The sequence below is a fragment of the Bombus terrestris genome, chromosome 3, assembly GCF_910591885.1.
Source record: "Bombus terrestris chromosome 3, iyBomTerr1.2, whole genome shotgun sequence".
NCBI classification, from domain to species: domain Eukaryota; kingdom Metazoa; phylum Arthropoda; class Insecta; order Hymenoptera; family Apidae; genus Bombus; species Bombus terrestris.
Window position 1 is genome coordinate 8,586,470 of NC_063271.1, and position 27,274 is coordinate 8,613,743.

General features: G+C 39.2%; 1 protein-coding gene and 1 long non-coding RNA gene across 2 annotated transcripts in view; one reads left to right on the forward strand and one right to left on the reverse strand.

Moving 5' to 3' along the window:
* Positions 1-27,274, forward strand: part of LOC125384690 — a 127,180-nt gene that overhangs the window by 73,326 nt on the left and 26,580 nt on the right. The window lies entirely within an intron of this gene.
* LOC105667173 (protein twist-like) lies at positions 4,796-6,185 on the reverse strand. The gene has a single exon (XM_012321049.3). The coding sequence runs from the start codon at positions 6,183-6,185 to the stop codon at positions 5,205-5,207; it is 981 nt and encodes a 326-aa protein (XP_012176439.1). The 3' UTR covers positions 4,796-5,204.

Genomic DNA, 27,274 nt, shown 5'->3' on the forward strand with positions numbered 1-27,274 from the left:
TCTGAAACTTTGCACACCGGGAATAGAGACACGTGGAAGAAAACGCCAAACGAATCGATTACAAAACTCCGAAGAAGTAGTAACCCATCTGCGTCCGAAACACGTTTCTCTGGGTCGACGCGACGTCTCTGCTCGCGATGTCTCGGCCGCGTAGTACGTAGTCGCTATATTTACGCGAATAAACAAAACCTCGCGTAGCGAATGCACTTTTTCCACGGCGAATAACAAACTGCCTGCGTTACCGGAATCGCCTCAGCTAGTCGGAAATCGTTTTCTTTCACTCGGCCGTTTCCTCCACCCTTTTGCCGCGCATCCTACAGTCTTCTCTCTTCATCGGCTTAACACGTAACTATTACCGCGGACCTGAAGCGTATCGAGTATCCTCTCATTACTCAGCCGTGCAAAATCCTGCGCGGAAGACAAATAGCGTTGCTATGATGGCGAAACGCGGCCTATGGTGCGACCCGTGTCCACGGATGAAGACGTTGCGCGTTTGTCCGCTGATTAGCGACTCCTGCATTGTTTGCCGGCGCCGTGACTGAACAGAGACAGAGCGTGTCCACCCCTTGCCGTATAATAAATAATGTAATATCGAGCGAGACTGGTGATACGGAATTATTTACACGTGAAAATCGCCAATCATAGGCTTGCGGCACGGAGAATGTAAAAGATCGCATGAAAAATGGAAAACAAAGGGGGAACGACCTGGCAGTGTAGGAAATTCGAAGTAGCTTTACAGTGGTTCGCGAAAGTATTCGCACGCTCGTACAATCTTTTTGCGTATGTATGTACGTACACGAAAGATTGTTTGAAATTTCATTAACGCTGCAACGAGACGCAACTATCGAAGATGATATCGATGAAATTTGAAACGGATATGAAAATGTATAAATGGAAATTAGAAGATATTAATTGGAAGCGCGTCATCAAATTGTTCGAACAATCAATTCGCTGTGTCAATAAACCACGGTATATAGTTGGACGATTTTGCCACTAGTTGTAGGTTTAACGTTACTGTTCGTGCTTTATGCTGATTTTAGATCGACTATGTTCGTAATAAATATTTTGTAACTTTTATATACATTTTCATATACGTTTCAAAGTTTACCAATGTAATCGTGTCCCGTTAAGATGCCAACGAAATTTTAAAAACGTTTCGTACAGTGCGCGTAATATATTCGCGAGAATATTCTGTGACAAGTATCGTATATTAAATAAGATAAGAAAATTATTTGTTAACATACGACATTGTAGGGAACGAAAGTCGGATCGTACGGCAAAGGGTTAAGGAGCGTGTAGCCAGAAGAATACAGACAGGCCACACATGCCGTCATGTAACATCCACCTTTGACGTTAAAATCATTTCCTCCCCCTTGTTCCTCCTTCGCTGTCCACGCGTTAAACATCCTCTCCATTCGAGCGAACGAGTCGATGAATAATTAGCCTTTTCTCTCTAATCGACGAGCGAATCGCATAAATTTCTATCGGCTTAATTGAGGAAGCTACGCGGAAATAGATTTGTGCCGCGTACAAAGAGGCCGGTTTTCCTTTGTTCGAGCGTCGATTAATCGTCGCTACCGTCTTCGGGCTACCTGCCCGCCGAGCGCTAATTTCTACGGCTTAATTGAGCATGCGTGATAATGCGACGTTTGCGTTTTTCATAAGCCGATCTTTTCACTTTGGACGGTATCCCGACGATCAGGTTAGAGCGTGATTACGATTGCGCTCGTTGATGATCACGAACGATTCTAATTAGATTTTACCAAGAACGATGCGCTTTTTGCGCTATCTTTTTGCGCACGAAGATAGGAAGCGCACTGTTAAGTCTAACAGATATTAAATTAGTGGCTGTTGGGTTCGAGGAATTCGTGATTTACAGATTATCCCAAAAAGCGTACACGTTGCTCGACATTTTTTCATGGAAAATCCTAGAGATCGAGCGCCAAATAACGCGCTAAATAACGCGCTCGACTTGTTCTACTTGACGGTAATAAGCGAATGAAAAGCGCTTTGGCTAGCAATTTCTAGCGAAGAAAAACGCTTTGCCTCGAAATTGGTGCGCTCAGCCGTGGTCGCCGAGAGAAAACAATGGTAATCGGCTCGAAGGATTTCGTGTAGTCACGTTGCAGTGCAGTTGCAAGTTTCCTGCATCGTGGCATTCGTTCGTTCGATCGGCTACGCTCAGTGTCGTTGTTCCGTGGTACGATCGGATTGCCATTTTCTCTGGATGAAGAGGATTAACGATATTGGCCGGGAGAAATCGGCTCGGTATAGCGGTATTAACGTCAGCCGCCGCTTGACTTTTGTATTTTCGTTCGTCGTCGCGATTCTCGGCTCGAAGCAAAGAGAGCCGAGCTTTCTCACAGCGTTCAGGGAAGGAAGGTAACTCTCTTCCGTCTCTATCCCTCTTTCTCCCTCCTTCTTCCCCTTTCTTTCTCCCTCGTTCTCCGTGTTTTCGCGTCTGGCCGGCACCATCTATCATTCTGTCAGCTAGGAGATTTCAATTTGCTCTCTTTTTGCGCCATTACCAGGCCCCGAAGCTCGCGCAAAATTGTATTTAATTGTGATTGACTGCTAAGTGGAGGTGGCCGACCACCGCCATTTGTCCTCCGATTTTTGCATATCCCTAATTGCGGGAGGAACATCGCCGCTGAATCGGCCGGTCGAATCATTTGCCTCGCGAGAAAGAACCCTAAAAACCTGTCCTCGCGCTTTTCTTTCTCGGTTAACTTCTTTATCGAGTCTCTGTGTCAAACGGTCGCGTCGATCCCGAGGGAAACGATTTTAGAGCGACGTGCACGCGATAGTCGACGAAATGTTTCGAGTCGCGACGCGTCCCGAGGAACGCGCGAATATTTGAAAAATTAATTGAAAACGTTTCCAAACACGTTTGTATTAACCCTTAATTACACGCGTCCATATCTTTGCTATTGCGATCCTTACGCTGTACGATTGAGATATAAGTCGATGAAGGTACTCGAGTGCTTGAATTTGTAAAGTTCTGCTTAAATCGACATTGTAATGATCGGATCGTAGATTCTTATGCATTGCGCTTATGTGAAGAATTTAAGAGCGTAAGCTTACATAAGATATGCAAAAGGTACGTAAAACGTCTGTTTAGATCGTATTTTGTAAAAATATTCAATTAGCATAATACATGATCTAATAAGAACGAAGTAAGAGTGATCCATAGTTAAGGGTTAATAACGACACAAAATTTCATTTCGTATGTAAATTTAATCAAATAGAACTGATTCTATCGTATCGTGTTAATACAATTAAACGTGTAATTTCAATTTTATACGTCTGATGCTGTGTACAATTGTTTATAACCGGGGAAAATAATCGAGGTCAACGCAGTGTTTTACTTAACGCCTACGGATTCTTTGGTTTATCTTGAAATCTTTTAATGGACTGTAAAGTTCGTTGTCCCTTGTAATCGACGAGGTACTTAATCTTTTCTTACGTCGTTATTTGCCATCGACTTTCTTCTTATAAATCATTCACAGTGGCTACAAAAAGTGTTTCCACCCACCCTTCGCTTCGAACGAAGCGTTTTTAATCGGATTCTACGTTCGATTTTCATCGTCGCGTCTCGAATTTTTCTAGTCGCATTAACACGCTTGGGCGTAATCAATTGGTACGTAAATGTTGTAACGGGCACGACGACGTGCCAGTAATTTTCGTAGCTACTCGTAGCTCGACGTTTAATTTGTTGTCACACGGAATCCAAGTCGTCGTTCGTTCCAAAATTCGACGATTTAAAAACGTTTCGATCAGCCACGCGTTTCACAATACCAAGTACCGTCGTGAATCTCGCCTACAGACGATATTACGTTTTCGCAGTCACATGGATCGATCATCGCGATCGAGAGATCCCTGTCCGTTTATTTATATATGTACAGAATTACCTATAACAACGTCGCAATAACTTAATTGTATCTAATTAGATATTTACAGAAATCCTACAACTAAAACACGCTACACGATATTTTACTATCTACAATGAAATTTCTGGCGAAGCTCGTTTCCGCTGTTTGTCTAAAGATCGATTTACATTACGCATTAGGACAGGAAAATAATCGAATAACGTTTACGGTAGTGATTCATCATTATGGTATCTGACAGTATCGACGTAAGAATATTTCTCCGTATCGTACAGTGCATGTCGTTCCATGCTATTTTGTATTTATTTTTCATTATTGAACGGTGAAAATTTAATTCTCATAAACGAAAAAATATTTATGGTGGAACGTAACACGCTGTATAAACAATTATACAATGATATACCATAACGAAATTTGTGCCGATGTCCGTATGGATAACGTAAATCATCCTTAAACCCTAAGCAAAGCGAACGAGGTGTATTTCGCGTCGACCTGTCTCGCTTAAATAATCTCATCTTCTATTCTGCTTCCCTTAGATCTCATCCCCTAGGGTTAGCAAGTTCATCAAACTCGTTGCGTTTCGCGTATCAACGATGTTATCGCGGTTCGATCAAGCGAAAAATATCGCGGAATCCGGCAACAAGGCCGAACGAGGAAAAAGCATTAACGAGTAGCATCGTGTACCGCGTCTGCACGCGGCAATTATTGCTAATTAAACTATCCGCCGGGATCGAAACTAAAATTCTCCTCGCCGAGAAATGCGGCCCGACCACGTTCTACGAGAAAGTTGGGAAACTCGACGATTCCGTAGTTTAGTCTCTAATCGTTAATATCTGCGCTGATAACGACGCTTCGTGATTTTTGTTACGTACCATTTTTACCTTTAAAATCGCCGATTGACATCGTGGATCGTGCAACGAAGCTTCGACGATATTCAGCTCGATCCGATTCGTCCTGGCGTTCTTCCAGCTGGAACATCGTTTCAAGACCATTTCTGTCGTCGTCGATGAGCGACTACGTAGCTACGGTTCCCCTCGTTCTCGCAGGTGACGGAAGATTTCACGGTGATGCGAAAAACTACGCTCCGGTTGCAAGAACCGGAGACTTTGAGACGCCTGTTTTGGCCATCCGCGTCCCTCCGTCAACGAATTTGCTCGAAATTGATGCAGTACTTTAGCTTCGAGCCTTTTTACGCGCTCGACTCTTCTCTTCACCGGAAAGGAACGCTCCTCGCCTTTGCCTCTCGTCGTTCTCTTCCTTCTTTCAAAGAAAGTAAGTACTTCGAAGGCTATCTGGAACTTTACGTCGCAAGAGTTTTCACTCCCTTTGCAACAGCTCGTACAACGCGGCGATATACGTTTGCGCCATTTGTAGAGTCTCGAATTTGCTGAGCTTCCTGTCATTGCCGAGGCTAGGCACGACGTCCCGGAGCCTATCGAAAGCATCGTTCAGACTGTTCATCCTTCTTCTTTCACGCGCGTTCGCCGCCAGCCGTCTCTTTCTCAACACCTCGATACCCGGCGTGCCGTTTTTGATCTTCTGCATGCTCTCCTTCGCCTTTTGGCCGGGGTACTCCATCGGCGAGATGTGGAGAGCGTCGTTTTTTTGGTGGTACCTGGACGGCTCGCATTTGCCGCCTTGCTGGCTCTGAACGTAGTTTTCGTTTCTCTGCACGCTGTACGTGGCACCCAAATAAAGAATGTCGCCTTTCTGCCCATAAGGATTGCCGTTATTTCTAGGCAAAAAACCATCACCTTTCGGGATACCATAACTCTTCGCGGCGAAGAAACTCTCCTGATTCTGGCCGAACTCGCACCTGCCGTTGCTAAAGATATTGCTCGTGTGGTGCTCCATTTTTGGCGGGGTGTCGGCGCTTTGTTTGGCCGCAGCATTCTCACCGGCGAATTCGGCGCGGCTGGATACACCGTTGTAAACGTTCTCCGCGCACTCGTTCATCCTGAATGCTGGCCTGGCCGACTCCTTCGCCGTCCTCATGTTATTCGAATGGCCTATTAGGTGCTCGTTTCGGCAACCTTCTTGGTAGTAACCCTCGTAGAACTCGGTGAAGCCGGTCGCGGTCACGTGAAAGCTGCCATTCGCTGCACCGATCTCTTGATACTCGCGATTTTGACAATCCAACGAGCTCACGCTACCACAGCTGCTACCCCTGGATCTCGGCGGTTGAGGATAGATCTCTTGATGAATCCAGCTACGAGGATTCGACTCTGGGCTACTCGCCGACCCGTAACCCTCGGAGTCTAACAGATCGTACTGTTGGAAACTGGTGTAAGCGGTCATTCTCACGGAACGTCTGTGTCTTTTCAGTTTACTCGAACTAACGATACTCGACGACGTGTAACGTGGTATTTAGAACATGATACACTAGAACTGTTCGAAGGAACGATCTCCTCAGGCAACTGTCATCTTGTCTGATGGAACGAACGAATTGACGAAGTCGACGTTCTCGCGATAGAAACATTCGGCCTCCTGCAGAGGACAGAACGTACGCTCAAACTACCAATTGGTCGATCCTGTCGCGATATATCATGTTTGATCGATGCGTGAAACTGATCGGAAGAATCGAAAGGACTCACTGGATCCTCTGGATGACCGTGTATGCTTCGCGTACGGAAGCGTTGCGTAAACTGACTTTACCTGGCGATCTCGTGGTCTGGACCATGCTGCCCAGTTTTCTTAGGGCCCGATGGTGGGGATGGAGGACTACTGGGGCCCACGTGGAAGGGATCCAGGAGGAGTGGAAGGGGTCCACAGGGAAGTGGGCATCTCTTTGTAGAAGCCGCGCGACCGGACACGCCCCTCGTCTTCCTTCGTCCTTCTTCGCTGGGGGCTCTGGAAGGTAGAGTCGAAAGACGATCGACGCGAAAGAAAGGCGCTCTATCAAGTGGCACGCACGGTCAGGGGACGAGGCGCCGCGTTCTTGACATTTGAGACACGGCAACTAGCCGCTGTTCGATTTTTCTTTTTTCTCCTCCGCTCTCCCTTCGACTTTTCGTTGCGGACGCGCTTCCATCTCGTGACCCTCGTGCAGAGGAGATTTCGGCCGGAGTTGTCATACGATCGCTGTTGTAAATTGTTTTAAAATGTCCGTTTGAAAAACATCCAAGGATTCGAGTACTTCAGAAGCAATGCCGAGCAACTTCGTAGATTAAACTGCGCAGAAGAACGACGGTTGCAAAGACTTTTTTCTTTTAATTCTCTTTGAAATTTACAGCTGTTTATGCTGTCTCTTCTCGTTGCAGTTGCCATTCGATTGCCAGTTTTTGCCTTTATCGACGACGCGAAATATGGCCTTTGACCCGTCAATAACCGTGCAAACGAACCACAGACTATAAATAATAACAAAGACTTATAAATAATACATATCGTCTATTTCTGATGCTGTCTTTTAATAATTAAGTAATAATGTTTTCGTGATACAATATTATTCTTTGCATGTACACAAATATTTTGGACATTTATACGGCTGAAGTAAATCTCGTCTGAGATTTCAAAGGCTTATTTTAAAAAATGATTGATCAAAGAAAATAACATTGGAAATCAAAAGGATGATAATACGATGAAAAATATATACGTTTGTTTACTTTATGCAATTTATCAGCGAGTAGAATAACCGCGAAAAGAACGCACGAAACAGTGGCTTCGCAAGAATATAAATTGGACGTTAAATCATTGTCCTTCACGCAGATACTTTGCAACCTGTAAACGAGGGCCAAAGTAATTATGCGACTCGTTGGCAACTTCTTTCGCGTCCTCTTTTTCCTCTTCGTCGCCGTCGTACTTTATGGCACTTTAAATACAGAGGGGCTGGAAAGTGTGGACAAATTTGACTGGTTTACGAGGGTTGCGCTCGGTGCACGTCCATTCCGTGTAGATGGTGCAGATTCTTCGAGAGGTTTGCTTTTTTTTGTCCTTCTAAATCTTCGCTTTTTATCAGAGATCGTATCTCTTCCTTTAATGTATGTATTCCAGCTACTTTATACAGTGTGCCGTGTGTATCGTTAATTTACGTCAAGTGTTACGTACTTACGTTAAAAAAGTCTTTATTCATCATGCACGAACAATATTTAAATTATACCGTAAATTGTTTTTCAAACTGTTCATAGAAGGATATACGAAGGATGAATTTACTTGCAGCATCAGTGTAAAAAAGATAGGAAAATAATAGAAGATTTAAATGCATAAAAAGAGAATACCAAGTCAACACGACAATAAAATGTAATACGAAATTGTTATAAAAATCTATGGAAAACTACCTTTAATGCTGCTCCCAATGTCTCTCCTCTTTGGTTTGTAAAAGTTCTTTTGAACGAGTTTTACTATCAATCTAAGTCGTTGCAAATATTTCTGTAAAACTGGTTTACTGTTCTAACGTCTTTGAAAATACGTTTATAGGTTGTACAAACAGCAGAACTGGCGTAACAGTGGCAAAGACTATTGCATAAGAATACTACGAACGAGGAAAAGCAGTTTTCGATATTTCAAGTTCACATATTGCGAAACATGTGAATTCTACGTTTGACGACACAGACGTGACAAATTCACGCGAAAACGCCTTTATTGACGAATCTTATTGTACGCGAATATTTTTACCAACGTAAATAGCTATGTTGGTCCTTGAGTTTGCCATACCACTTAAACTCACGACACTTTATGAACATTTCCGATTTAATAGATGTTATATAAACGATCTCCTGTTGGTATATTGCAGAAACATTTAGGATAACGGTGTTAAACAAATTACATTGTTCCATTGAAATTGGTTTACTTAATATTACGCGTAATTTAATGTTTAAGCTGCCGACGTACACAGAGATTCATATTTTTATGGACAAAACTGGGAAAACAGAACGTAAGGCGAGACATTTGTTTCAGCCACTGTATATTTCCATTAAACGACTAACGACACAGAATTCCATTCACCGACTAACGTACAGTTCCGTGCATAATTATAAAGTCAACCTCGTTTTTACATCTGTCGCAATATTAAAATAAAAATTGACAAAATCGTTCATTTCGTTCCGTATTATAGCATGAAACAAAACGAAGGATACGACAAATAAAAATATTCTTTTTAACTTGAACGAAGAACGAACAATTACATAAAATTCATTCGCGTTATGACCTTCGAGCTTCGCGGAATAAGCTCCTCCTTCTCGGACCCTTTCGTTAGGAAAGTGAGTTTGTTGAAAAAGATCAAACACAGATTCGTATCAACGGGCAAAAATATAATAATCGACGTGGCAATTTTTTCACACGACGTAACGAGACGAATGAGGCAAAATCGATTAACTTTGTGCCGGCAGCAGCCACAAACCAGTGATTTTCGAAATTTTCGGTCCCAGGGAAATTCTAGTTCAGGGTTGTATGGGCGTACCTCATTTATTTCCCTCCCTTTTTCGGAAACTCGAAATCACTTGGTTGTTTGCAAAAGGCGGCAGCCTCAAGAAGCTTATTATCCTCTGCTAATACCCAACAAATGAGCCGACCCTTCGTGCCCGGCCCACAAGAGCAACGTGCACAAAAGGGTAGCGTTGTTTGTGTCATGTTCCTTAACAGTCTTAAAACATACCGTAGTATCATATATGAGGGCTCTCGGGGGTGTTGTGCGAATTATAAACAAGCGATTGTCGAGTATGTACATAGCTGTATATATACATTTGTACACGATCATTCAAACATCGCTGTATAAATAAGTGGAATTTTGTTTATGATTTTACCGTAGCCAACTTTGCTTTGTCGTATGATATCAAATTATAGACGAGCAATGTAATTATTCTAATATGTTAATTTGCCAAATAAGTATTTAGATTACCACTTTTAAACGCTACAGTAGCGTCTGACTTACAAATAACGTATCCGCGTAACTTTTGAATCCACAAAATCCACATTTCTCGAATTTTGTTTTATTTGCCTATTTCTAGACCGTTATGTCGTTACACCGCTTTATATCAATCATTACTCGTCGATTTTCACGTCTAATGTTTTTTTTTTTTTGTAAATACTTATACAATATCCTGTTTCATAGTGTAGCATCATGGACGAGGGGCCTAGGGGGTGTTGTGCGGATTATAAACAAGCGGTTGTTGAGCATGTACGTAGCGAGGCTAAGACAAAAGACAAGGGGTTGCTAAGGGACAATAAACGAATTAACAGCAGTACGAGTTGAGATGTCAGAGAGTGCGGATTGCGTTGATCAGAGTCGCTGATTAATTACTTGGTTGTGTTAATTGTTATACGTTCGCTGCGATTAGTTCATGTTTAACAAACATTGTTTTCTGTTCGATTAACACCTGTTCAATCTACTTATCATTAATAAACTAATTATAGTAGTTACGATACTACAATTTGGGGGCTCGTCCATGTGATTGAACAGGTGTTAATCGAACAGAAAACAATGTTTGTTAAACATGAACTAATCGCATCAAACGTATAATAATTAACACAACTAAGTAATTAATCAACGACTTTCGTCAATCCGCACTCTCTGACATCTCAATTCGTACTTTTGTTAATTCGTTTATTGTCCCCTAGCCCGTTTATTATCCTCTTAGCCCGTTTATTATCCTCACTAGATACCTGCTCATCAACCGCTTGTTTATAATCCGCACAACAACCCCCAGGGGAATTCAAGTTCGTCTTTGTTCGATGGTTGCACGTAGCGGCGACATTGTTTTGTCCGGAGTTTATTTATTACTACATTACGTGTTTCCTAACAATATTGATACTCCGAGGCAAAATAACAACATGATTTGTGTTGTTTTCTAGCTCTTTTCATGTTCCGCTACATCACCCCCCCCTACTAGTGATAACGTTTTTTATGTTATATTTACAATAGGTTTTCTTTGTAAAATATTATATTATGCTTGAGACATTCGCATTATTGAGCTGGAGATTGTCGAGTGTATGAAATTTGTCTTACTATAATCGTTCTAAAATATTCGTAATAAAAAAAAAGAATCATCTTATTAAGGTGGGTTTAAACAATACGAACAGGTACTACGACTTTGTTTCAAATATTTTCCAATTGTTGTCTTTTTAATCCATTTATTTAGACTCGCGTTCACCTCTGACAGTTGTTAGCGACTATACAGTTATACAATTATTGTATGTCATAGACTTGTACAATTTCATATTACATTGGTATGCGTTATTGTTTGGTGATAAATACGCGCAATATCTACATCGTATCGGCGAGCATATTTCTATACTTGTGACACGTGTCAGTTGTAGCGAATCCCGTTACTTCGCAGCGGCTCAATTGCGAAAGCTTCGTGTCTTTTAGAAACTGTAAGAGTCGTTTCGTTTCTTCCTTCTCGTTTAGAATCGTCTTGAGATCGCTTGGAACGTGTGGCGTGGTCGTTCATTTTCGTTTCATTTTCTCGAATTATTACAATCGTTTATGCGATTTGATTCTATTCCATCGTTTCGCGATACTCGATCGAAACTAATATCGGAAATGATATTTCACGACAAACTTTCATACAGATTCCTGTTAAACGTGCAATTTTATGCCGATAACAACGAAGCTTGAAGCTTGTTACAGCTGTATAAATATTGTAGGACCTTTACTGCAATTCATTTATTTACAATAAATGGATTAAACAGATGTTGGTTAACCAAGAAACGATAATTGGTTAACGTGAACTAATCACAGTAACGTATTATAATTAAAACAATTAGATAGTTAATTTGCAACTCTCGTCACCATGGATCCAACGCTCTCTCGCAATTCGCACTCTCTGACTTCTCAACTCACAAAACTGTTAATTCGATTATCGTCCCTTAGCAACCCCTTGTCTTTTGTCTTAGCCCTAAATCCTTTGTCTTAGCCCCACCACGCACGTGTTCAGCAACCGCTTGTTTATAACTCGCCCGATATCCTCCAGCCCCGTCGTCCACGATACTACAATATTTTCGACAATCTGTTTCTGCGTAATATAGTATTTTCCGTTCAGTTCGACTTACGAACCTCTCGAGATCTTTTCACGTTGCTCGTGAAATATCTTGTTCTTAAAAATCCGGTTGGATCGCGAATAACGACAAGCCATTACCACCTCTTGTTTATACGCTGTATAGGGAAGAAGCGAGGCGATGAATGATACACAGCGAGTATCGTTGCAGCCTATCTCTTCCTCGTCCTCTCTGTGTATTGATTCCGATTTTTCAATAGCGAATCATGTCCTACAATCGAGCGATAAGTTTAAGCATCGAGATAGCAGTTTCATGACCGAGACATTATTTCGCCGAGACTTGTCGCTATTACGCTACACAAAATTGGTCAATCATAATGAATACGAGTAATTTGCGTCAAATGAACCTCACCAGCAACTATCCCGTCTTCGAGCGTGACCATCGATCGATCTATCGAACCCGGTATTCTCTGAAGGACCATTATGTTGCTTCTTCTCTATGCAAAGAAATCTTTCGTCTTCCATGTATGTATGTACATACATATATCGGGTGTATCGAAAATCTGGCTAATTATTACATACAGAATGATATGCACAAGCGGACACGAGATGATTCCCCATGGGGAAATTGGAGTACAATTTTTTCATTTAATGCTTAGTTCGCGAGAAAATCGAATTTGAGGATTTGTCAAGTATATTGGAATATGGCCAATTTTAGAAATTTTTTCTCAAGGCGCTTTGTTTCCGAGGAACCAAAGGTTGATTTTTAACTAAATCCGCACGAACTTTATTTCTTTGAAAATGAAATTCCCGAATGGGAAAATTTTATTCCACGTTTTCGACTTATCTTCATACGTCGATTATTTAGTATTGTCCAATCCAGAATTAGCCACGTTCAAGTATATTTGATACGTTTCCAAACTCGATTTTCTCGAAAAGTAAACCTTAGATGGAAACATTTTATTCCATATTTTGTTCTTATTTTCTTGTAAGTTCATGTTATTCGACCGCACTCTGTATATACAATAACCTTGTGACATGTTCATATTTTATGGCGATTTAAATTGTTTTATTTCTGGGAAAAAATATATATTTTTAATTCTTACACTTGTTGGACGACGAGTAAAGTTATCACTTCTACTGATTAGTTGCATTTTGTCTACTTATTGTTAGTTCCGTTTGCTAGTAACGCGAATGGCAACTGATATCAATTCATATTAATTTAATTTTCATTAATTTCGTACGAACTATTGTCGTATCGTTTTAAAACTCGTGTATTTCAATGGAAAAATAATTGTAGAATATACAAAATTTATATTCCTTTAATTTATATTCACTTTGTATTGATTTCTATTTTATCCCAATTTTCCAAAGATATTTTATAAATAATAACACATCGTTTCAAAATTTTAAGATTCCATATAGCCGTAAGGAATTTTGAATTTTGAATTTCCCCATTCTAATCGCATGGAAACTGCGAACAGCACATTATTATTTACGACTACCCAAAACTTTATCCAATCTAATACCAATATTATTGTTACTTTTCTGTCTACTCGAGCGCTCTACCATTCAAAACCATCGTCCTCTCAATTCTATCGAGAACCGATATTTCCCAAACGCGTAACATCAGCCACACACGCCTACCATTTCGAAACTTATGCATTGCACGTAATTATAACGCGAAGCAACATCGTACTCGATATCTCGACAAATTGCAAATATTCCATGCCGCTTTCCCGCTAATTTTATTTTATTTAATCAATCGACGCGCACCGTTTCAGCCTGAAATCACGCGAGCCAATGATTTATGATGTCCATGCTGCACATCCAGTCTTCGATCACGAGCAGGTAACCGAGATGAAAATAAAAACGCGCGAATAAATCCCCGCGTCCGCTACGTTATAAGTTATAGCCGCGTGTCTGACGGCAGAGCACCGCGAGAGATACAGGAAGCCGTGTATTACCCAAAAGAAACTCTATTTTTCCAATTGCTTGGGTAATACATGTATGCAAATGCAATCAACTCGCCATACGTATGATCCAATCCTGTTGGCTGTGGCGGTTTGTCACGCTTGCACGCACGTTCTTTGCAGCATCGATCTATAATAGCGGCGGAGGAACGAACGATCTGTCGGCCAGGGGACGGATAACACGCCGGTGAGCAATAATAAATTTATTGCGGCCGATGAAGGGCATAAATTGATTATTAGTTGACCGCGGCACAGTTACAGTTCGGTCCACCGTACCGATGATTTACAACATAATGATTCGTGTTCGACCGATGCATACACAGCACTGATATACGCCAGTGTACGTACTTTTCAGTTGGTTGCAAGTTGCACGAACGGATCAACGCGAATCGAGCGTAGAGATCGCGATTTTGAAATGCACGTGGCACGTGATACGTGGATTCAGGTATCGAAGACACGTGTACTCGGGTTACAAAGACACGCGTAAACGAGTATTTCAGTAGGTACACGGTTGGTTAGCGCGGTCGTGAAATCAGTTAATCGAATTCACATGGTCGTCGGTTGTTGGTTCAGCGATTTCTTGGAACAAACAAATTTTAAACCGAGTAATGACTCTTTAACATAGCTACTGTGTTCGGAAAGAATTAAAGACCGAGTCGACACGTTTCTAAATGCTTTTGGATTCCGTCGAATCGAAGATCAGGTAAATTTAATTCATGGAACGACGATAAGTAACGTAAGATAATGATAACGTTATCAGCAACGTAATTCACGTTATAGTAATTGCCGAAGGCGCGTGTATCAAAATACATTAGGTTGTCCGAAAAGTTTCTTTCGTTTCAAGAGGTGATAATAGATGAACAACAATTTCTGTTTTATATTATTTTATTGGATTAGTTATGTTCCATTTCGTTATATTTCTATTATTATATTCGTGCATAATTCAATAAACTAATATAAAACAAAAGTCTATTATTTCTTTATAAAACGAAAGAAACTTTTCGGACAAACAAATACATTCACCGTTGTACATTTCATAACTTAATGTTAAAATTGAACGTGTCGTCCTCGCTCTACTTTGAAAAGAATCGCCAAGAAAACAAACCGAAAAGTTGTCGTCCTTTCGTTCATTTATCTACTTATTTATATTTTTTCTCCATTCTAAGATAGCAATGTGCTCCAAAATAAAATCGGAGCAACTTGCTGCTGTCGGATGTATCTAACGCTTGTATCGCTGCAAGAGGCCAGCATTTTGAACAATATCCATTCCTCGAATAGACCAAGACACGAGTAAACAAAATAAGCGAGAAAACGACAGCTTTATCGTATACAAAACACCATATACGAAACGTATATCAGCGTAAATTCAACAAGTTAACATCATTCCATTCGTTAGACGACAATCAGTAAATAGACGCTACAAACAGATTTAACGAAGGCAGGCGTTTACTCATCTCGATTCTGTTAGCCAACGAGGGGTCGATTTTCCAGATGATTTAAGATCCCGATACCTCGGGGTTCATTCAAACATGACCCCTGTAACAGGCTGAGATTTATGGGAAACCGGGGCCCCTAATTAGAATCACACCGAGGTGTCCTAATTACAGGTTTGGCCGCGGCGTTTTCGAGCCTTCCCGAGGCTGCGCCTTTGGCGCAAAACGATTCCAGTCCTGCCAATTTCTGCCCTTTTTTCACTAACGGATCGTTAATCCTAGGAAAAGTAGACAAGCGTGGGCGTTGACTACACTCGAATCTACATCTGATTAGCTCGCACTATATCTGACATCGCAAATGAACCATTTTAACGCCTTCTTTGTTTCTTTTTCTTCTGATCTATAGCCAGCAGGGTCGGTTCATAGAATGAGACCCACGTACAGAATTCGTATTCTTTTCTTCTTTTTATCTTTCGGAAAATTAGGAACTAGAAGACTGGTAAAAGTTGATCTCAATTTGTAACATAGTCTTCGAGGTCTTGCAACGTTCTGCATTGATATGTCAACGAATAGACTGAAAAGGAAGTTCGAATATCAGAGAAAGAAAAAGTTGAAACCTTTTGAGTATGTTTTACCAACGCGGACAACTTTTGTGTGAAATTTGTTCGCATTTCTCACAGTCAGAGGAATAATTAACGTACACGCGTGTTCGAACAGCGTGCGATCCTACGATTAGTTCGGATGAGCAAGGTTCCACCATATTCATGTTGTGGTATCAATAGCAAATAATCTTTGGCTGTTTAATAATTGTTTAATAAATAAATTAACCGAATGAATAGGTAAATAATAATAATAAATTCCGCGTCCATATCCACGTCAAGTCTAAAAATATATTTACGACTAAACGCAAAAGAAACCAGTCCAAATAATAGATACTTATAATTTGTGAAAGGTTTCAGGATTCGTATTAAAAAAATTCAATGATATCCGCGTATAAACGCGCAGACCCGGCGAAAGCATATTTCCGGGGCAATTATTAATTTCACGGTAGATGGGATAAATTGCAACAATGATAAATTTTGTCGCAACGAGGTCGGCTGTCCAATGTTTTATGCAGAGAGAAGACATTCATTAATTTCTACGGCTAACGGTTCGTATCAGTGATTAGAGTTTGAGAAAGCCAAGCAACAGAGGATGACATTACCGTTTCGCTATTATCCTGATGAATCCGACCTGCGATAGTCGCGTGAAATGATTCGATCGCCAGGATAATCACGCGGCAGAAAAATATGTTTCTTGTATTTCGAGGCACCATGAATATAGAATGGCTATTAGATTTTTATCTCGGATAATAATTACAAAATAAATTAAGTTGAGCTTGCTAAAAGCACTTTTCCCATTTTATATCCTCGCCGCTGAACCAACTCTCTGTATACGAAAAATTATAATTATCCTGCTGGCAGTATCGTTGATGACTGCAATAATTTGTGGTAGATTTAAGTTGATATACAGGCTAAGTCAACGAGAAGTATTATCTAAAATAACTCATTATCTATTCGGTTTCATTGAAATATATCTTCGAATTAATGTTGCGTTCCGAGGAACTCGTCGAATGGACACGAATTTATCTTCTAACGTTTTAGATTTTCCCAGATGTCAAGGTAACCAGGAGTCTTTTAAATTCTATCGTATATTTGTTATAACATTACTCGATCCAGCTGGATATTCTTTACAAAACAACGTCGACGTATTAGTACCTACTTAATTCTAAAGTATCTTTACTTTCAATTTATATTCCTATATTCGACGTAGTAAATGTTATCGATGTTCCTCTCTTTACGTGAAATATAACAAATTACGATGAAGTCCTGTGAAATTAAATAACCCGATCCAAACGATGGATCGTCTATAATTCATCGATATCGATTAAAACAACAGACGCGAAATAAAAATAAAATCTACGAGAAACAAGGCCAAATCACGACGAGAGGAAATACATAAACATCCAAAAAATGGTATTCGTACAATTTCGATAAAAACCCAGGAAATGTCCCCCAGCATCAGAAAAATCCTCTCCTTACGTGAAATATAACAAATTAGGATGAAGTCCTGTAAAGTGAAATAACTCGATCCAAACAATAGATCGTTTATAATTCATCGATATCGATTAAAACAACAGACGCGGAATAAAAATAAAACCTACGAGAAACAAGGCCAAATCACAACGAGAGGGAATACATAAACATCCAAAAAATGGTATTCGTACAATTTCGATAAAAACCCAGGAAATGTCCCCCAGCATCAGAAAAATCCTCTCCTTACATGAAATATAACAAATTAGGATGAAGTCCTGTGAAATTAAATAACCAGATCCAAACGATGGATCGTCTATAATTCATCGATATCGATTAAAACAACAGACGCGGAATAAAAATAAAACCTACGAGAAACAAGGCCAAATCACGACGAGAGGGAATACATAAACATCCAAAAAATGGTATTCGTACAATTTCGATAAAAACCGGGGAAATGTCCCCCAGCATAAAAAAAGAATAATAATAATAATAAAAAGAATGGTCCATTTTGTTAATAAGGGTTGCAGTACTTGCTCGAAAAATATAGCTCATGTATACGATAATTCTTCTCGAATGTTTATTGCACAAGGTGCGATCATTTAGGTACACGCGTAAAAATACTCTCCGGCACGATGATACTTAGTGTACCGTTTCGTTAACATCGGTACGAAGCATCTTCCGCGCACATACTGTACAGTTACTTTTCGGTCGTTCTAAATAGCTGCAGTGTAATTAACAACGGTAATAATCTGTTAACTGACCAATAAAACCCGAAGATCCGAGTGGTGCTGCTCGTTTTAATTCACGGTGGTTTTCCAGAGGCGTTTATAACGAAGTAAAGATAGTGGATGTCCTCGCTACCAGGCATCGCCGGGATGCCATTAAACAAGAATGCTTGGGGACATCAATGAGAGAATAAGAAGCTCGACTCGTCCATTTTCTACCAGCAATAATTAACAGCTACTATATAGTAGTACTACATAGCAAGTAGTTAATAGCTCGGCGTAGTAGACGCGAATTACACTGTCAAATGTTTGGCAAATTTATTGGTCTATTAAACAGCTTCTTCCTCTGTAACATCGATTGAATTAGATTTGAAATATGCTGCTGTGGTAATCTCAGATTGTACGCGGTGGATTCGTCTATCCGTGCAAGATAGATAGGATCGTAAGAAATTGATTATTTAATATAGGTTGGTTTTAACGCGACAATTCCGATAACACCATAGTTACAGTAATACCATAATCAATTTTTACTTTGTCCTTTTACAAAATCAATATCTTTATTACGTTTTCGTACGAAGTGCCGAGCGAAGTTAATTATCGCAAGCATTTGGTTAATTACACGATATTAATTCAAGTTGCAGGGAACTGGTATCGCAACTGCGAGTGACGATACTTAACTTTCGCGATTTTAATATCCTACCCTCGAGGTTACCTCGGTAGAAAAGTTTCAGTCTGAGAAAGTTAAAAAAAAAAAGTCGCTGATAATAACACGCAATAACGTCTAATAAATTATATACACGTGTATATAGTTTCTCGTTTAGATTCTAAATTTCTCTGTTCTAAGACGTTTTTAAAGTCGTTCTACTCGTTCAGACGTTGTACGATACGAAAATACAAATAATCTTCTCCGTATCAAGCGAATTTTACGACAACCTATGTTCCATTTCTCGAATCGTCTACGAGATATTTCTAGGTTTTCCATCGAAAAAAGACACGTTCTGAAATAAATCAATTTTACATCCCATTCATAGCACTGGAATCGAAGTAGGTCAGAAAGAATTAACCGAACAATTTATCGTGCAATCATCGTTATTCATCTGTTTCGCACCGTACAATATCGATGCTAATCGTTTCGTCGGTTCACCATGTTTTCACGCGTACGACTGAAACGCGTACCACCTTGCTTTTCCTACGAGGTTTACCAACATTTTATTGATTTATTAGGCGGTTAAAACACGAATAGCTATTCGCTAAACACACCGCGAACGTTGGCAGCGTATCGCGGCGCGGCAACGCGTATTCCACTGGTTGGATCGTTTATTTCTAATTACCATCGGCTCGACGCAGCACGCGCGTCTAATAGCGCTAATTACTTATTTGCGAGCGAGTACGATCTTAAAGCTACGTTCACATCGAGCACCGCAAACTCGCCTGTAAAAAGACGCGTACAACCGAGAGAAAAGAAAGCGGTGAAAAACACCAGGCGGTTAACCTTTTCGCTGGCGCATCTGGAATACCACAAGATACCAGCTAAAACGTTGGTTTATACCGTTTCGCGAAATTATTAGCAATTAATTAACGAACCTTTGAATTGAGACTTGTTCGCTTGATTTGCGCCCGTCGCTGCTAATACCTTTGAAATTCGCTTTTCTGTATTCGTATGTCTAGTCTCTCGTTACGTACGCGATTATGTATTTTACGCTTGTAAAAGTATTCGAATGTTTACCGGGAAAATTTCGTTTTGGCTGATCGTATCGTACGCGTTGCACGTAAGCTCTTCTTTGAAATTTCGTTAGCGCGGTAATGAGAGTATCGCGGTTGTATCGATGACATTTAAATATGTCTAAAATAATATGGTAATAAATAAATATAGTATAATAAATAAGTATAGTAATAAATAAATATAAAAAAATATGTACGTAGAAGGTACGAGACGTTTACTGCGAACATACACATAGCAGAGGATTGGTACACACAGCGTGAAGAGTAGCGTGAAACATACAATTAATGCGAACGATTGCCTATAAAATAATAAATCGATTGTTCAAACAATTTACCGATTATTCCAGAGTGTTTACTTCCAATAAACATCTCGTAACTTCTATAATACGCGTTCGCAAATCTGTTGCCAATTTTACCGATATAATCGCGTTTTAATTATGGTGTTAATGAAATTTCAGAACGTTTTCTGAGTGAAAAATCCGCAGAGACGTTCGAATAATTTCGTGATCCTCTGCGAGTAGGAAAAGAATCGTGCGATTAAAATTATATTTTTAAGAGATTAATTACGAGATTAATATTAAAATAGAAAACTACCAATTATCCCAACTACATATTCTGTGTTTCTCGTAGCTATTTCTCGGACGGAACGAAGACATAGAACGCTGCACGCGTTCACATATCGAAGAGAAAATCACACGTAGTCCGCGACCTAAGCTTGTATCAGTATCTGCACGTGTGATAACCGTGCGAAGGATAGTTTGCAAGCATGACGAAGCTCTACAGGAGCCGGAAAATCGTTAGCAGGTTATTCTTAACCCGTCCGGGAAGTATCTTGGTTGGTGAGCGCCACGATGTCGAGGAAATTTCCAACGAGGCCTCGTTACGTTAAGAAAGTGCTTTGGAAGGAAAAGTAATCGTTTGAGAGTGGAAATTGTACAGGGTGTTTCAGAAAGTCGGAGTGAAACCTCGTGAGCATATTTATAGCCAGTAAAGGATTACAGTATCTTGAACGCGTTAATGTTAAAAGCCTAATCGTAGAGAGAATTGTATCGAGCTTGGAATTTAGAGCGAAAAGTCGAAGGTCTTGGCGCTTGGCTTACTCTTCAAGTGGATTCGCGCTTTTATTTTATTATATCGGCGTATAATACCGTGACATATAATATGATTGGCAACTAAGTGATTGCGAATTTTGTCATTAGCTGGTATTGACAAAATCCGCAATCACTTAGTTGCCAACTCAATATATGACACAGTGGTCCTTAATGTTAGAAAGAAACGCAAAAGAAGGCAACAAAAGGTAAAGAATGAGAAAAGCGAGTTAATATATAAGATGTATATATATGAAACAGAGAAATAAATATAATAATGAGCGAAATAATAGTGACCGAAAGAAATAGTTAAAGGAAATGATACGAATAGGCAACGCTATAGAATAATCAGAAAAGAAAGGAAGATCTCAAGCATTTAAAATAAGATTCACGGATGAATATACAGGGTGATGTACGAAACTGATAGGACATATATCTATGCTGATGAGAAGCAGAAAACATTGCTAAAGAGAAAGATTAAATGATTTCGTAAGGTGTAATTTCCTGCATCCTTGTTTCATTCGCAGGTGTAGTGGCGCACCTGCGAAACGTTAGTGTGATCTAACATCAGATTGATATTTTATGTGAATCCCGACCGAAGTAGATCGATATAATTATAATTTTCGAAGTAGTAAAAAGATTTATGGTGAATGATATATCAAACGTTTCGATGTTCGATAGAAGTTACGATATAACGAATGTTGCAGTCGTTACGTAGATCGATAGTGTTAATTGAAATCCCTCTTGCATCTTGTACCGTGGTAATTCCCCTCATAAACAGACGAGAATAGGCAGGTGCCGTGTCTTCCAACATTTAAAGAACGTGCCATTGGCAAAAACTCGCCGCTCCTAACCGGTGCGTGCAAATCTATTATGTTCTCGTATTTATCCATATTCGTTTGCTCGTACTCGAATTTCATTATTTTTTCTTGCCAAATTTCCTATCAGTACTCTGAGAACTAAACCATTTAGTTCTTGATATTTATACATAGTTCCTCTAGTGTTGTAATTTGCACAGTAGCTGTCTAAAACAAAAAAAAATCTATTTCTCCGCTGTCGTATTTATTATAGCGTTTATACGCGTACTGATTAATTAGATCGAAGTATATTAAATTCCCTGGAACTCGGTAGAAAACGTCGATCACCGTGGAAATGAACCGAAGGATCTGCTAAGAAAATACCTCATTGGAAAACGAGGATAGACAGGCAAATATTAACTTTTGTAGTAGATTTAATGAAATTTAATTAATCTACTCTGAAAGAAATCCCTTTTCCTTTCCCTTCGTCTGGATTCTATCAAATTCTCCGTACCATAAATCTAGTATTCTTTGAAAACGCTTGACTTTTAGCGATTTATCTTAGGAGAGAAATGTTGCAGATGTAACGAAAACGTAAATTATATAATGAGCGCGTGCCACTGACAGGATTGATGTATTTCAAACACAAACGACCATAATAATTACGCCGTTAGAGTATACATAGCAGTATATATACGTTTGTACACGAGCATTCAAACATCGCTATATTAATAAGCGGAATTTTGCTTATGATTTTACCGTAGCTAACTTTTCTTTGTCGTACGATATCAGATTACAGACGAGCAATGTAATTATTCTAATATGTTAATTTGCCAAATAAGTATTTAGATTACCACTTTTAAACGCTATAGTAGCGTCTGACTTACAAATTACGTATCCGCGTACCTTTCGAATCCATAAATTCCACATTTCTCGAATTTTGTTTTATTTGCTTATTTCTAGACCGTTATGTCGTTACACCGCTTTATATCAATCATTACTCCTCGGTTTTCACGTCTAATGTTTTTTTTTTTGCAAATACTTATACAATATCCTGTTTCATAGTGTAGCATCATGGACGAGGGGCCTAGGGGGTGTTGTGTGGATTATAAACAAGCGGTTGCTGAGCATGTACGTAGCGAGGCTAAGACAAAAGACAAGGGGTTGCTAAGGGACGATAAACGAATTAACAGCAGTACGAGTTGAGATGTCAGAGAGTGCGGATTGCGTTGATCAGAGTCGCTGATTAATTACTTGGTTGTGTTAATCGTTATACGTTCGCTGCGATTAGTTCATGTTTAACAAACATTGTTTTCTGTTCGATTAACACCTGTTCAGTCTACTTATCATTAATAAACTAATTATAGTAGTTACGATACTACAATAATATATGTAATAATTTATACCACGTATCGTACTATACTTGCAAGAAGAAATCTGAAAGAAGAAAGTACGTAGGATAATCGCGTTGTCCGTGAAACAGATATTTCAAAGACTCGAATCGAATGACCTGTTCGACAATGAGTTCGTTACTGCGTAACAAAACTGTAGTTTCTACCGTACGTCGCTTTTCTAACTGAACGTTTCAGCGACAAAGTGTGTCTAACCACGGAACTGCGTTCGAGTCGAAAACAGCTACGGGGAAAGTCGTCCGTGAACGTTTGAACTTTGGTTTCACTTATCTCTCGTCACTTTTTCCGTATCGTCCACCAACAGCCTCTATATGAATAACGATTTGTCTTTTTGAAAACGAATAGACTTTGCGATTGGATTATTCGTACTGTTTCGTGCGATTTAGTCAAAGACATATCGCTGGACAACTCGTTCCAAAGGATTACGTTCCGAACGGATGAATTTCACTCTGCAGATTAGTTAATTATTTATTCGTACGCAAAGAAAGTGCGGAGAATGTCTCTCCTCGAGAATGTCTTCCGAAACTCATAATTCGCTTCCTTTCCTTCCTGTGTTGTACGTTAGAGTCTCTTCGTTTTGAAAGAAACTGTCTTCTAACATCGTAACGAGAGATCACAAACACGAATAATCGATAAATGGCGCAAAATTGTTAATATTTAGTTTAATTTTAATTCCACAACGTTTGATTCGATCGACGTAGCATCTTCTTCTTCTTTTTTTAATGATAATAGGAATCGATAAATGAATAAGATTAAGATGTTAGAAGACGACCTGGTCAACCAGAACCAAGAGTATTTGCCTTTAATTAGAATACTTTGGAGTTTCCTCAGGATTCGATCGTGTTTCTAATGGTATCTATTTGTTTCGATTGTTTGTGAAGTCTGAATGTTCGCAAGATGTTGAATGTTGAAAAAACACGTGAAGATTAAAAATCTAATATTTGCATCCGCTATGCAAAAAATGCTAGTTCCGCGTTTCAGCCCAGTTAGGAAACTGATAACACGCTCGAATAAAATACTCGAATCCTAAAAAATAATAGAAATTTCCTCCCAATCGTAGAACTCAAACGTGCTCAAACAAAATATTCAACTTGTAAAAGATACCGCACAACGTCTGCCAATTGAAAGGCTGATAACACAGCCGAATGCTTGAGTTCTAAAAAAAAAAAAAAGTAGACGACTTGTGCCAAAAGGAAAGCTAACAACATACCCAAATAAAACACTCTGAATCCAAAAAGCGATAGTTCCAATTGAAGAACTAACACGATGCTCCTGAAAAATGCTGACAATTTCTGCCAATTACAGGACCGATAACACGCTGAAATAAAATACTCGAGTTGGAAGAAACAGCGGACGATTAATCGAGACGTAGCTGAAAGATAGCGTTCATTGACACAGGCCTAGTATCGCAAGGTTGCTCGGATCAAGACGAAAGTACGTCGCGATCGGTCATGTATCATGGTCGCAGATTTCTTACAATTAGTCAACAGACAAATCGAGGACAAGGAGAAAGAGACGAGCAGAGTAAGAACAGACGGCAGTTGCGTTAATCGGAGAATCGTAGGAGCATCGACGTTATCCTGGTCGCGGATAACGGGTGACCAGGTGCACCGGGTACATCGCCACCTAGGAAGTGACTGCGAGCTCTGACAGTTGCCTCGTCATCTTGACTACTCGTGGCAGAACACGCGGACGCCTTCGGGCAACACGCTACTTTCTTTAATTTATGTCCCACCGGTGATTACCATAATAGCACCTTAAAACAACGAATGCCCGTTTTTCTTTCGCCATTACCACTCGTCATAATTCGTCAGCCTGGTGACTGCAGAAACGTCAGAGGTGTAATATCAAAGCGTAGAAATATCGTGCCGTGGATGATCAGCTTTTATTAACACGTTGAACGCTGCACTAGAATTAAGAGTACATGGAGGATCATGAGCTTGATGAGTTACATCGCTGTAATTGGTGGTAGGATAACGTGGCTTATGCAAAAACGGTGAATTATATTGGTTTAATGGCAGCGGTAAACAACGTATTTCTTATTATATGACTGTTTATTTATATATCATGCTGTATGTGCTTTTTACACCATCTACATATAGTGTGTATTTTATCGTTATTTTTATTTTATATTGGATTTTTTATTTTGACAACTGTTGCACTATCGTTCGATTCTCAAGTTCTTAAATAATACATCAATTTATTAATTAAATTTCTAATATGGAAATGACGGAGAATAGTTTTAAAAAATGGAGCAGTTTGATATATTCTTAGTACAATTATTTTATACAATTTTTCAAATAAAAAGTAAACTTTGCGGTATAACATAGAACTAAACGTAATACTAATTTGTATGTTAGAATCAAGATTCACGCTATATCCACAAAACACGTACAGCGTATGGATGGCGAAGATATATAAATAATGAAACAACTAAACGTTATTTTTATAAGAAATGAAAATTGTATTATAATTTCGGAGCTGCGTTCGCTGGACCAAAGTACGTAGAATTTTGCTAAATTCACTGTACAAATTTCTAAATCAGTTATTCCAAGTTGATTAATTCCGAAGCAGGTAGAAACAAAACGGACATTGACCTTTCTTTTAAATGTAGCAAAGGTACAAAAAGTTACATGAAAAATTATTCCTTCTAACTGGTGAACGTTGATATAAATTGATTAAACTTCGACGCTTCGTGCACCAAACCGAGAGATGTATCGATATTTCATTAAATACGCCTGGCGGTTTTAGATGCGTGATTGGCTTGATGTTCCGTGATGGGGAAATGATTGGTCATGATGTTGATAAATGCCGTAACCTACGTGAAAGCATCCCGAACAGATAATTATTAACTACACGAGCATAAAGTAATACCTTTTGATACTTTTTCGATAAAAATTGCTCGTCGGATTGCTTCTTATCAGCACAGATTACTACTTTCAGAAATTCATTCCAAATTTTAGTCTTATAAACATATTCGAGATATTCCTGACGAAACCAAATAAAATTACGCAAAAAAGAGCGAGATATTATATTTAAGAAAAGACACGGAGCCAAAGACAGCCATACGATTCTATTCCTTAAAATTGACAAATTTGTCGTACGATGAGAAAAGTGACCAAAATATCGAATAATTAAATAAACCGTTTGAATGCACCGACGTTAACAAATAAAAATCTTATCGATTGAAACGATACAATATCTCGCGGGTTTTGAACAATCAAAGAAACCTACTAGTCAGAAACATCTGTTGACGATATTTGGCACGTCTGGACAAAAAAAAAAAAAATATTTAAAAAATTAAAATTCTAAGATAGTTTCGCTTTCGTTTGACGCGATGTTCGCATAGGTGTGCGAAATGTGCGTAAATAAATAGCATATAATGTAGGAAGTGTATCGGATGGAGGGCAATTTGAAGTTCGCACGAGTAACGTAATTACAGGCAAGGTGTGCCCAGCGACGTGTGAAGATGGCAGGAAGATTAATTAGAGCGATTGGTGTACACTGATAAATAAAACCGACTTCGTTGCTATCGGTACTTGAAAATCGAATGTCTTATCAGTAATTCTAGCAATAATTTTTTAAACGGAAGTCACGAAGTTTGTCATTGATTCATTTTGCGTGATGAAGAGAAAGTGGCCGATAACAAGGCCGCTTGTGTTTTTCAATGAGCTCTTTGTACACCCATATCTTCACATTACTAGGTTTTATCGATTATTATATAGTGTGGTATCCGCTTGAGAGTTATAAGTAGACGATACGATATCAGACATTGGCAATTTTTATAGGAAAGTAATTTTAAAATTCGATGCATCGTCGATCTATTCTCCATGGTAATAGCAACTTGTTTAATTTGATTTTGAAGATGGAACATCTGCTTTGTCATGCTCTTGGACATTTGAAAAATATAGATAACATTAGTTGTACAGGTTGCTTAGTTATAAATTAATTTAATTTAATTAATTAATTAGTTATAATTCAAGGTGGACTAATGTTATTTGTTTCTTGTAAAAGCATCAATTAATTACGTTGAAAAAGTCAATAACTTCGAATCCATTCGTCCACTTCTTCAACTTGTTTTATTTCAAAATACATTTCTTTAATCACTCAGTGGCACGAGAGTCAGTCAGGAAATTAGCTATAGAGTGTACAACGATAACGACTCGGGTATTTAGAATATTACAAGCGACATAATTATTTGTACAGAGATTAAATTGATCGATCGTTCCAT